Genomic DNA, 12,114 nt, shown 5'->3' with positions numbered 1-12,114 from the left:
CGACGTGCTCGGAGGCCAGCTTGTGCAGGTCCAGCAGCGCCTGGTTGACGCTCTTCTCCAGCTGCAGAGCGCACTGCATGGCCTCCAGCCCGCTGCCCCACTCATCACGCTCCGGTTTCTGAGGAGGGAAAACAGTGAATTACAGCAGACTGAAACTAAACGGAGCGTTGTGTACACATTGCACAACACTTAAGCTTTAGAGCGAGTTTTTAAATTCGGTGCTTCAGGTCTTAACGGGATAAGATGGAGTCAGACGGGAGGAAACGAGTCTCAACCCTCCACGTTACTCACGGTTCATCTGAACTCAACACACTGGGTGTGGCTGCACCAGTTCTCTGCCGTGTACTGACCTTGATGTCCTGGAGGAAGATGCGTCCTCCTCTGTTGTTCTGGAAGGACATCAGCTTCTCGGCGTGCTCCCGCTCCTCGCCGATGTTCTCCTTGAAGAAGTGGGCGAAGCCGGGGAGGGCCACGTCGTCACGGGAGAAGTAGAAGGCCTGTGAGGGGACGGGGCCAGGAGACAAACACCGGTTATTACCAGATCATTGTTACTGAGCAGAAAACACACGGTGACACACAGTCGTTACGGAGACAGACGGTTCATGAGTCATCAGGATGGGTGTCCTCACTCGACTTGTCAGATATTAAAGAAGTGACGACAACTCACAGCTTCTACTTAACTCTGTGTGTTAAAACTTAAAGTGTACGAGCGTAAAAAAGATTTGACTGATTCCTGTGTTACAGCAGCAACGTGTCATCATGTACAAGGTAGTACAATATAAACACAAACCAGTATAAATATTAGGAATAGAAAATATAAGCATGTATTCTTGATGGATGTATAGATTTATGTACATGTGTAGCATTTCTCACCATGGTAGAAAGTATGTGGATGTGTACGTGTATAAATATAAGTATAAATATATATATATATGCATGTCTCTTACCATGGATGTGTATATATGGTAGTACAAGTATAAATATAAGTATATATATATATAAATGTCTCTTACCATGGAAGTGTATGTGTATATATGGTAGTATAAATATATATATATATATAAATGTCTCTTACCATGGATGTGTATATATGGTAGTATAAGTATAAATATAAGTATATATATATATATATAAATGTCTCTTACCATGGAAGTGTATGTGTATATATGGTAGTATAAATATATATATAAATGTCTCTTACCATGGATGTATATATATATGGTAGTATAGTATAAATATAAGTATATATATATATATATATATGTCTCTTACCATGGAAGTGTATGTGTAGGAGGCGAACAGCTCCATGTTGATCATCCTGTTGACGGCCGCCTCACTGTCTCGGTGGTAGTTCTGACGCACTTGAGACTCCATCTTGGCTGGTTTGGGTTTTTCTTAACAAAACGGTAGAAAAATAAAGTTCTGCGTGAGTTCGTCGAGTGGAGTTTCAAGTAGAAGCGGATTCAGGTTCTGAGGAGAGAAGTTAAACACGGAAACAAAGCGGGACGAAAGGAGACGCTCCGTTCAAACACTGTTGAAGCAAGAACCTCTCTGGTTTCTACCCGGACTGAGTTGGAGGAGGGACGCTCCTTGTATTTATACTGCTGACCGCGTGGCTCCTCCCCCCTCCCGCCAGTCACTCCGCCCGGCCGTCACGTGGTCCGGAAGTGCCCGTGTGATGTGAAATGACTCGGCACTTTTTCTGCTGCGTCATGCTCAGTCAGCGTCCGATCGATTATATATCAGCTCGTAAACATGACGTCAACATGTTTACATCTGTTTACACGTACGAGCACGAAGATAAACAAGTTACTGCAGATTCTAAAGATCAGAATCATAAACTTCAGGATTCTTTATGATGTATAAATACACAGGGACAGAAAATAACTTGATTATTATTATTATTATTATTATATATGTGAATTTAATAATAATAATAATCATCATCATCATCTTTCTTTGTGTAGCAACACCAGCTCCTTTACAAGTTAATCAATTCAGGTCAGCAATAGGAAATAATTTAGAAAAGTAAATGTACAAATTAATGTGTAAATGTTTGATATTTTATTATTTTATGTATTTCATTCCATTGTATGTATTTGCTGCTTCTGCTTAGTTTTTAGATTCAGTTCTTAGTTTTATTCCCTCGACTCATGTGTTGTAATGACAATACATCTTCTTGAATCTTGTAAAGAATAGATCAAGACTCTACAACTCATAGACTCTAAAGTACTATTATAATATGTACTATTGTATTATTTATCCCCCCCCCGACTGTACTGTCGTTCTACCTGGAAACTGTCTGTGTTGAGCACATTTGTAAACAAAGGAGATAAAAGACCAAACTTGAAATCCCCTCGTGCTCCTGAGCACAAACAAACACAAACTGTTTCTGATGTTAACTTCTTCCAAATGGAAAAAAACGTAACAGAGTTTATCATTTAGCAGTGTGTGGATTTCCATGAGTTAGACTTTGTGGCTCCGCAGACGTGCTGCAGCTCATATATTCACCACATGACATCTCAAACCTGCTGATGAGGTGTTTTCAGCCAAGGTAGTTTTTACTGCGTTACTCAGCACCGCAGCTCAGGTGAGACACGACTCACAGGCCCGTCATCGTAAAACACACGGGAAAAGATTCTTCTTCATTTTCTCAGAATAAAGGGAGTCAGACTTACATGGAAACATTTCCATTGCAACATGACTGCAGGGGTGTAATTCATATTTCATAAAAACACTGTTCAACAGAGACTGAATTGAGTGTTACAGTCTGTGTATATTGAAGTAAATGTATGTATACACGTGTATATACAGTACATGTGTATATACAGTACATGTGTATATACAGTACATGTGTCAGCCCTGATAGAGATATGCTCCAGCTATGAGAGTCATTGGGGGAATAATTCTATTATAACGTATATTTATACTTCTATTGCAACCTTTGTCCTCAGACTGTGATAAACTGAATTGTACAGCAGGTCTTTTTTCACCTGTAATTATTAACACACGTCTATCTTATCATATTCTGTTTAACCTCCCATCTAATGTGGGACAATTACACTTAATCTTACTGCATCTACCCTTTAATTAGCTTGTTGACATGAGTAGTAAATCTTCTTGAACCTTTTCCGTACGTTTCCTGAGCCGTGGAACCAGAAAGTAGAATTTGGAACTTCTCCTCACAGCACATTCTCCACAGAGTGACTCAGCAGATCAAACCACAGCCATGTTTCTAATCCTCCTTCTTCAGGCTGAGTCACGTCACCACAGTTACTGAAGCAGCTTCTGGTTCACCTGTGGATTGTGCTGTGTCACTGTTGTGATTCAGCACAATCCACAGACGTCACACTTCCTGTTTTGGTCAGTGCGACCTGACCTGGTCTTGTGACCAGTGAACCGTCAAACAGGAAGTGGGCGTCAGTGCTGTGCTGGATGGATCCAGTCTGAGAACAGGAACCAGTCAGTGGACGCTGGTCCTGACTCATCTCTGTGACAGTTTGTTTCTGTTCATGTGTCTCATTCTTTAAAAGGTAAAAACTTAAAAAGTTACACTTTGCAGAAATAGACAGAATGTTCAGTTTCAGCTGTTATCGACCTTTTAGTTAATAAACATGCTGCTGCCATTAAGGTTCAGGTTAACATACGCTGGGCAGCTCGGAGGTTTTCATTCAAACGGTGGTAAAGTTTGTGTTAAATATCTTTGGATAGATCAGTAGAGTGTAATCCAGAAATGTAGAAATGAACAAAGCTGTTCAGACATAATGTGAAACGTTTGCAGGCGCTGGAGGAAAACGACATTAGGATCCTTCACATCATCCGGGAGCCAAGAACGTTACTGATGTAATATTTAAATCTGGACAACACAACATCTGGAGAGCGACACCATCAGAAAACGTTAAAACACCACAAGGGAATGTGCACATCTGTGTAATTATCTTTTAATTATGGCTTTTAGACAGTGAGACTCTCTGGGAACATTCAAATTTGAAAATCATTTTTAATAAACTTGACTTGGACATGGAAAACAAATAGACTTCGATGGGAATGTTGGACTAAATGTGTTTCCATCGCTGACAGCAGCATTACACCACACAGTATTTAAGAGTCAGTTCAGTGCATTACAGTATTTGTATCGACTTCACACAGGATCCATCGATCTTTGCTCCTTCATCCACTGAACTGTAAGGCAGAGGTTTCAACTTCCACACGGGAAATAAGCACCAGGTCAAAACAAACTCTGACCTTGAAGTGATGACGATGAAAGAAAAGAGGACGGAGGTCGAGACACGAGGGGACATGAGGACATCAGGTAGTTGGAGCAAAGCAACAGTCAATTAGTCCTACGAGCTAACGAGCTGCTATCTGTGTCGGGACATATTAAAAGCAGAACTGAAATATTCTTTTATTAAGAACATTTGTTTCTGCTTCTAAATAGAAGAAGTCATGTAGTCCTGTGTGTTTCTGTTGCTTCAGTTTGATGAGGAGAAATGTAAACTGTCTTTATCACAGTGAAGCAACGAGGAATAAGCCTCATATCGATTTCTTTACCTTTTTAGTATCAGATACAGACCAGGGGGGGGGAACTTTTCTTGTAGTTTAAAATCTCCTGTCTGTTGTTAAGTGCTTTATAAATTCAACCTGTCAGATTCTGCTCACTCACTCACAACCTGCCTAATAAATCCCTGCGGTGCAGATACAGTGGAGTAATGGAAGCTGAAGTATGTGTGATGTGGTCTGAGCTTCAGGGACCTGGTGTGAAACAGCTGAGCCTCTTCAGGGGACTTCGGGGGGGGGGCCTCAGCTGGAGGATTACTTTCTTTTTCAAGTGCTACAGGAAGTTGTAATGGGCAGAATAACGGCAGCTGAGGAGCTTGTGGTTGAAGGAACAATTGTCTGTTCACTTTTGATTTCAAAAGGCATCTGATCGTTTTCATAGGTCACAGTAAAAAGCTGTAAAACTTTCTGTAACACTTCCTTCCTCGTTCATCATCTACAGTCTCCTCACGCTGTGGGAATCCACACACTCTTCCACTGCACAGCGTTTCTCCACATTTCTTCAAGGAGTGAAGGATGCGACTGAGTCCAGTCCCTCCCCCCGTCTTCCTCGACCTTCTGGCAGACAAGCTGCAGGGTTTTGAGAGGGTTGGTGCAGGTGTACTGGAGGAACTGACAGCCCTGCAGAGGAGGAGAGAAGGAGCACGTGTGGTCGGGCTGGTTAATAACGACTGTGTGTAGATTGATAAATCTCAGGTTTCTCTTGGATTCTCTTCTTACCTCAGCACTGCCCCAGTACCAGACGGCCTTGATGACGCTGTGATTGGCCAGAGCCACTGTCAGCTGGTCCCTACTTCCTGAAATGACATTTACCAAACCTGCAGGCAGGTCTGACGCCTGGAGGACCTGCGGAGGAAGACAGTGGAGCTTACAGACACATCACCAGGTGAACACAGAGACGTCCACATCTCAACACAAACCTGAACGAAGGCCAAGGCTGCCAGTGGATACTTCTGACTGGGCACCATGATGACGGCGTTGCCGGTGGCTATGGCTGCTCCGAGAAGCGTAACCATGGAGAGGAGGGGATTCTTGTCTGGGAGGACGATGCCCACGACTCCGAGGGCTTCAGGGATGGAGAGGGCGGAGCCAGACTGTGGCATGGGCTGCAGAGGAGGGATGATGTTTGTCAGAGACTTGAAGCTGATGATTTTCTGATGCAACAACTCAAAGCACTTTTCTCTGATAAATCTTGTGCCTCACCAGAGTTGCTCCTTGGACTTTGTCACAGTACGCTGCCCAATCACTGAGCCTCGCGATGCTGAGGTCCGCCTCCTTCTCAGCCTCCCCAGCCGACAGAGCGGTGTGGACGCTGATGGACGCAGCGACGTCTCGCCTCTTTGACTCCAGGCCCTTGGCCAGAGAGTAGAGAGACTGAGCGCGTGCAGACGGACTTTTCTTCATCCAGCTAGAGGCGGGGGGGACGGACGTTAAAAGAAATATTATCAACAAACAGTCTTTGTCTGGTTATATTTGAAAATAAGCCCATTGAGCAGAAACTGTATTTTTAAAGGCCTGTGTGTGGATTTCAGTTCTTCACACTCTGCTGATAGACACATATTTTTATGTGTCCATGACTCAGCAAATTCTTTTTATCAGCTCCTAGAGTCAAGTTGTACTTTGACCGGTGATAAACACACATTCGTACACGTGTCGTAACACCTGAATGAATAAATCTCACATCTCACCTCTCGTCACTTCAAAGGTTCACTTTAAAAATCAGGTTATAGTTTAACTTGGTCAGGGAAAGTTTTAAGATTAAGGTTCAAGATCAAGACATCCAGAAATAATCTGATTCAAAATGCCTGTGTGTGTTTCATCAGGGAGCCAATCAGCTTCAGTGGAAACTCTCACCCGGGCTGGACTTTGATCGCAGCTTCCACAGCATTTCTCACATCTTTCCGACCTCCGTCTGGACAGTAGGCCAGCACACTGCCACCTCCTGGTGGTTGCACGGCTACACTGCAGCCTGACTCTGATTTGCATGCCTTGCCTCCAACAAACTGCAGGTAGGACTTCGGAGCACTGGGGGGAGAGACGCATGTCAGCACATGTGCAGCAAACAGATCAGTTATGTGTGACTTAAATAAAAAAGAAGATGAACTTTATCTGCATTATCAATGATAGTTTGTGTGCAGCTGTGGTATCTGACACCCTGAAGTGAAGAAAGCATCACAAACCCACCTGGCAGCGTCTGAATCATCAGGAATTATCTTTGGAGACACTGCTGTTCCAAACTTTGTGTAGTCCATAGCAACAGGGGTGGAGCGAGGAAGAGGAGAGGAGGAGCAGGGCGGGCGTAGAAACTGGTACAAGCCCTGGCAGAAAGAAGAGAGGTGGTCAACATGCAGACCAAGACTCTTCTGCCTCATGGTTTGGTTTGTAAAGCTACTTTCAGACATGCTCTGAACTCCAGATAATCTCCTGACAGTCTCCTGGTATTTGTATTGTTTGCGTCTGTCACATGTTAGAAACGTCATCAACACACTTGTCATTATCCAGAGTTGTACTTGGGGGCTGGCAGGAGAAACTCCGGAGAAAGTGCTGATCTCTAACTCGGACGTTTGCTTTCTCACATGCAGCCGCTCCGGAGAATGTCAGGAGATTATCCGGAGTTCAGTGCAGGTCTAAAAGCAGATACAGGTGTTTCCTGTCAGAGTGAAATGACTGAAACCCACCTCCTGTCCTCCATCGGTGCAGGTGCCAGAGTCTTTGTGACCGGAGACCGGCAGACAAGGGTCTGACACCGAGTGGGAATTTACCCAAACGGAGCCAACTGACAGACTGACGAAATAAAGGAAGAGGAAAACGTCAGTGGAAAAAATAATAAGACGACATCAGAGAAGTTTTAACAAAACAGAAGTTTACAAGTGAAAAAGAACCCTCCGGCCACTGGGGGTCATAGAGGACGATTATGTGAGATGTCACTTATAACAAAGAGAAGAAGATCAAGATTAAAGTGCGTGAACGAACCTCTTTGCCGTCTCCAGAGCCAGAGTGAGGTCTTCAGTCCAGATGGAGGCTGCCAGGCCGTGAGGACTGTGGTTCCCTGTGAAAACACAAGGTGGAATATTTCACTGAACAGACAGGGAGGAGACCCCAGAACCCGCTGGAGGGACCACGTATCCCATCTGGCCTGGGAACGCCTCGGGATCCCACAGGAAGAGTTGGAAAGCTTGGCTGGGAGAAGGGATGTCTGGGACACCCTACCTGGTCGTCTACGCAGTAAGCAGCACTGTACAACAAACTTCTTCACTGCCAACATCAGTGTCCACAGATGTCTCCTTACCCAGCGTCACTGCTTCTGTGTTGCTCCTGAAGGTCATGAGAGGGAGCAGCGGTCCAGGAGAAGGGTTGACCACAAAAGGAGAAGAGGGGGCGGCCCCACAGAGAACAGTGGGAGGGTACAGGTCACCTGACGGAGGAGCAGCGCACGACTGGACCAGCTGTGGAAATGAAAGTCGTTTACTGGTTTAGCAACATACAGAAAGTCACTGCACAGCTCGTCCTCAACTGGTTCTGTCTTACCTTGGCCCCCTGCTGCTGGGCCTCCTGTACTGCAGCCTCCACCAGGACTCTGTCTGCTTCACTGGGCAGAGCAACACACTTCCTCCCGGCCATACGCACCCTGAGACGGGCCACAACGCCGTCCACCACACTCTCCTGCACACACAACACCCAGTGGACCTGAGGGGGTAGAGGAGGCGGGTTAGGAGGTGTCTTCAGGGCGCGGGGGGGGGTCTGAAGTGATGAAACAAGGATTCTTTTGAAGTGAACCACCTCTTTCTTCTTTTTGAAGGCTGCCTCTATCACTCCATCCACCGCGCTGTCGATGTCAGCGGACTCAAAAATGATGAAGGGACATGTGGCCCCGATGCAGGGGAAGACAGAGACGGGGACACCCATCCCTGCTGTGGCCTTGCACAGCATCACTCCATCCTGGACCAGGAACAAAGGGTGTGTTGATTTAGGAAATTGTGTTAAAAACGGTAAAACCACATTTCTCTTTCACACACCTGCTTGTTGCCACAGTAGCTGACGTAGCTGATGCTCGGATTCTGGGCCACTTTGGCACCCAGCAACGTGTCACTTCCTGTTAAAACATTAAGAGCCCCGACAGGAAGTCCTGCACAGGTAAAGAGCTGAGCCAACAGGAGCGCCGGAGGGGCGGAGCTCTGACCAGGGACAACGATGACAGCGTTTCCTGGGAGGAGGCAGGATTCACTTATTTAAAAACACCTCGTAAAACAATTCTGAATAAACATTACCAAAAGAAAACTTGCATTAGAGCTGCAGCAATTTATCGATTGACCTTTAATCTGCAACTGCTCTGATGACAAATTAACCATTTATTTGATATTTCAGCTGTTGTTGCTTGTCTTCATATATATGTGTTTTCTTGAGAAAGAAGACTGATCATGTCTTTCTCTTAAAGACGTTGTGTCTTACCCATGGCCAGAGCTGGCAGGACTTTGAGCATCAGGGAATAAAGAGAACAGTCGTCAGAGACAACAACAGCCACCACACCTGGGAGAGACGGAAACAGAAACGTTAACCCTGCATCAAGCACAGAGACTAAAGGAAATGACTCCTTGGTGTAAGTTCCTGTTCCCGCACCCAGAGGAGTCCAGCTGGTGATGAGAGTGTCCCTGAGCTGAGCCCAGCTGCTGTAGTACTGCAGCAGTCGGACCAGGGTGGAGGACGAGCAGGACGCCTCGCACAGCTCGCACAGCTCCGACACACACTGGGTGTGCTGCCCGAGGACGCTCACCAGCCTGTTGACCAGAAAGAAAACCAGTTCACACTTTTCTTACCGCTGTATATTGGATTTCTGTTGTATTATGTTGTTTTATAACTGTTGGATGTTTTTAATGCACTGAGTCTGTCCTACCTGAGCAGAACTTTAGCTCTGTTGTAGCACGTCATCCCGCTCCAGGCTCGCTGGCCAGTAACAGCCGAGGCGGCACACTGGGAAACATCGTCCTCAGCAGCACACACCAGGCTGCACACGTTCCCACCTGGAGATCAGAGCGTTACACCATCTGCTTCATTATAGAACTGAATCTTTAAAGCTCCGACCAGAGGGAGGCACTTATTCTGATTAATCACGTCTGGATGTTCAGGCTCAAGTAGAGACTTGTTTTTATGTGGATTGTTGATCGTGTGCAGTAACGATTGATTTTTTAGCAAACATGCGTATTGATTTTGTGTGTTTGTTGCAGACCGCATGTTCGTGGTTTACATCCGACTGTTTGAATCCCCCACCGTCTGAATGCTTTCAGAGAGGTCTGAGCTGCTGTTACCTTTCGAGTCGGTCAGGGAGCGAGTCTGTCGGTCGGCTGCTCGGACGAACTCGCCGTCGATGAACAGACCCAGAGAACGAGAGTGATGATCCAACCAGGCCTGGTGGAGGAGAAATGACTTCTGTTAACTGCAACAACACAAAACACCCAAATACAGCAGCTCACTGGCGTCCGTGACAACCTGCACGTGAGAGAACCAGGATAGGATTCAGATGAGTTTTATTCATGGAGACAGAAAATCACAACAGAGCGACTGACTGTCAACAAACAGAGTAAAGTTTAAAACCATCACATCCAGGCTACAGGTTGTTGGCTCATCAAAGGGTCAGTGTGACGACATTTAGAATATAGGACAAGATGTTGAATATCCCTATGAATGAATGAAAGGGTTTCTGGTAAACTGTATTCAAGTATAAATAAAACAGCTTTTTTAATGTATTACATTAATAAATGTATAATAATTTGTTTCCGCACAAAACCTCATGTCATGAGAAAAGCAGGAACTTAACCAGGATGCCTAATTTTTTTTCTACACAGCAAATTAACAAACAAGGACGTATCTGCATCGATTATATTTTATGTTGAAATATGGAAAAGGGTAATCATCATTTTTACAACATGTTAAATATGTAGTAACACTGTAACATCACTCTGGCAGCTGTTCTTATTCATACAAGAGGATATATACTAAATATATTTTTGGAGCAGATATCCCAGGTGTGATTTTGAGCTGACGACCCGATCTGCTCACATATCATTGGTCAGGAAGACGCCGCCTCTGCTGTGACGGAGCGACGGCCGCCAGGGCAGCAGGAGAGAGTCGACTATTTACAGACACAAAACCAAAGTACACGGCCGAATCTCTCTGAAGCACAGAGACAGAGCTCTGAAGTAAATCTGTTGTTTCTGTGTTTCCTTTGAAATGGAAGGTCACTTGTCAAGTGGTTCAACAGCAAATTCAGTGTTTCACTCTCGACGGACTCCAAAGAGACTAAAATAAAAACAATAATATCATGGATCCTACATTTTCTTCAATGTAACTCAACACTGTCTTTCCCTGAATGTCTGGTTAATGTTCACACTCTGAGTTGGTTTTAGTCTCTAAGTCGTGATGACATCAGCTTCTCGACGTTAAACAACTGTCACAGGTGAGGAAGGTCATTTATAGACTGTAAATAAAGATCCTGCCTCCTCCATGTTAGAGGATGGGACATGGCCCAAACTTAAAAAGTCAAAATGATCTTGATTAGATTTTGAGCTTGTTGTGTCTTTATTGTAATTTTACAACAAAAGACACAACAAGCTCATAATTCTGAACAGATAAACTATTTTCTTTTTACAGTGTACAGATTCGTCTTAATTCCATTCATATATATTTTATATTCCTTACACTTACACTGCCTGTGTTGACTCTTGCTGCTGTAATATTGCAAATAAAAGTTCTGTGTGACTTTCCTTTGTAATAACACAACATTTCCCTAAAAACTTAGAGGTAAAACTTTATCCTCCGCATCAGATGAGCTGCTCCTGTTCTCCACATCTGGACTCAACGCGTCCAAACATCTGGCTGCACTCACACGTCACATGTCAGCCTTGTGACTGACAGTTAATGAGGATCACGTGGGACAGTGCGGCGGCTACATGCTAACACAGCTGAGCAGGAACACACACACGTTTCCTCACCGTCAACAACACAACACAGTTTAATATCAGGTTGAAACAGGAAGCTGGGGAGCTCACCTGAGCTGTGGCGCAGCTGGACGCGGCTGCAGGTCCGTACTCCATGTTCTGAAAGATACTGAACACTGTGCTGGAGCTGCTAGCAGCCATGCTCCTCAGAGATCAGCTGTGAGTGTGGAGGGAGAGCGAGCTGCTGGGAAGCTAACTCAGCTAGCTGCAGGAGCTAACACACAGAGGGGAGAGGGGACAGAGCTCTCACTCAGACTCAAATATAATACCCTGTCAGAGACTGGTGCAGCGCGAGAGGCGTCACTCCCACACACTTCGGGTGTTTTCCTTTTATTATCCACCCTTTATTTCAAACCGTGCAATAAAAAAAATTATAATAATAACTTTAGTTGTATAGCACTGTTCTTAACAAGGTTACAAAGTGTTTCACAAAATACATGGCAATAAGATGAATGAACTACAATGAAAGGTGTTCAAAGTTGTATTTAACACAGGGTGAAGAGTACAGTGAAACGGGTTGGACAGGAAGAAACTGCTCAGCTCAGCAGTGCCATAGTTCAACTAC

The 12,114-nt window shown here is 44.8% G+C and overlaps 2 protein-coding genes and 1 long non-coding RNA gene across 4 annotated transcripts in view; all 3 read right to left on the bottom strand.

Annotated features, from left to right (window-relative positions):
- The window catches only part of LOC117766179 (ferritin, middle subunit), a 1,942-nt gene extending 367 nt beyond the window's left edge, over positions 1-1,575 (bottom strand). Inside the window, exons 1-3 of one of the 2 annotated variants that reach the window (XM_034592964.1) lie at positions 1,273-1,575; positions 351-497; positions 1-118 (exon numbers count right to left, since the gene is read on the bottom strand). The exon at positions 1-118 is cut by the window's left edge and continues 8 nt beyond it. In XM_034592964.1, coding sequence (XP_034448855.1) covers positions 1-118; positions 351-497; positions 1,273-1,374 — 367 coding nt within the window. In that variant the 5' untranslated portion in view covers positions 1,375-1,575. Of the gene's footprint in view, positions 119-350; positions 498-1,075; positions 1,085-1,272 lie in introns of those variants that run through there. The other variant, XM_034592965.1, reaches the window with a different exon arrangement.
- A 2,347-nt stretch (positions 1,576-3,922) lies between these two features.
- On the bottom strand, positions 3,923-4,202 carry LOC117766181. Its single transcript, XR_004614678.1, has 2 exons — positions 4,092-4,202; positions 3,923-4,036 (listed from the first exon to the last, which is right to left on the bottom strand). It is a non-coding gene; the product is annotated as an uncharacterized LOC117766181 (long non-coding RNA).
- A 478-nt stretch (positions 4,203-4,680) lies between these two features.
- Positions 4,681-11,799, bottom strand: aldh16a1 (aldehyde dehydrogenase 16 family, member A1). Its single transcript, XM_034592930.1, has 17 exons — positions 11,601-11,799; positions 9,861-9,960; positions 9,449-9,575; positions 9,175-9,332; positions 9,007-9,084; positions 8,574-8,761; positions 8,338-8,496; positions 8,086-8,244; positions 7,847-8,003; positions 7,531-7,606; positions 7,236-7,341; positions 6,742-6,875; positions 6,412-6,582; positions 5,761-5,965; positions 5,478-5,663; positions 5,278-5,403; positions 4,681-5,178 (listed from the first exon to the last, which is right to left on the bottom strand). Exons 1-17 carry the CDS (start codon positions 11,688-11,690, stop codon positions 5,005-5,007), a joined length of 2,394 nt encoding a protein of 797 aa, XP_034448821.1. The 5' UTR covers positions 11,691-11,799; the 3' UTR covers positions 4,681-5,004.
- Between the last annotated feature and the right edge of the window lie 315 nt (positions 11,800-12,114).

Source organism: Hippoglossus hippoglossus, chromosome 8 (assembly GCF_009819705.1).
Source record: "Hippoglossus hippoglossus isolate fHipHip1 chromosome 8, fHipHip1.pri, whole genome shotgun sequence".
In the NCBI taxonomy this organism is placed as follows: domain Eukaryota; kingdom Metazoa; phylum Chordata; class Actinopteri; order Pleuronectiformes; family Pleuronectidae; genus Hippoglossus; species Hippoglossus hippoglossus.
This window is presented reverse-complemented; position numbering and strand designations above follow the sequence as displayed.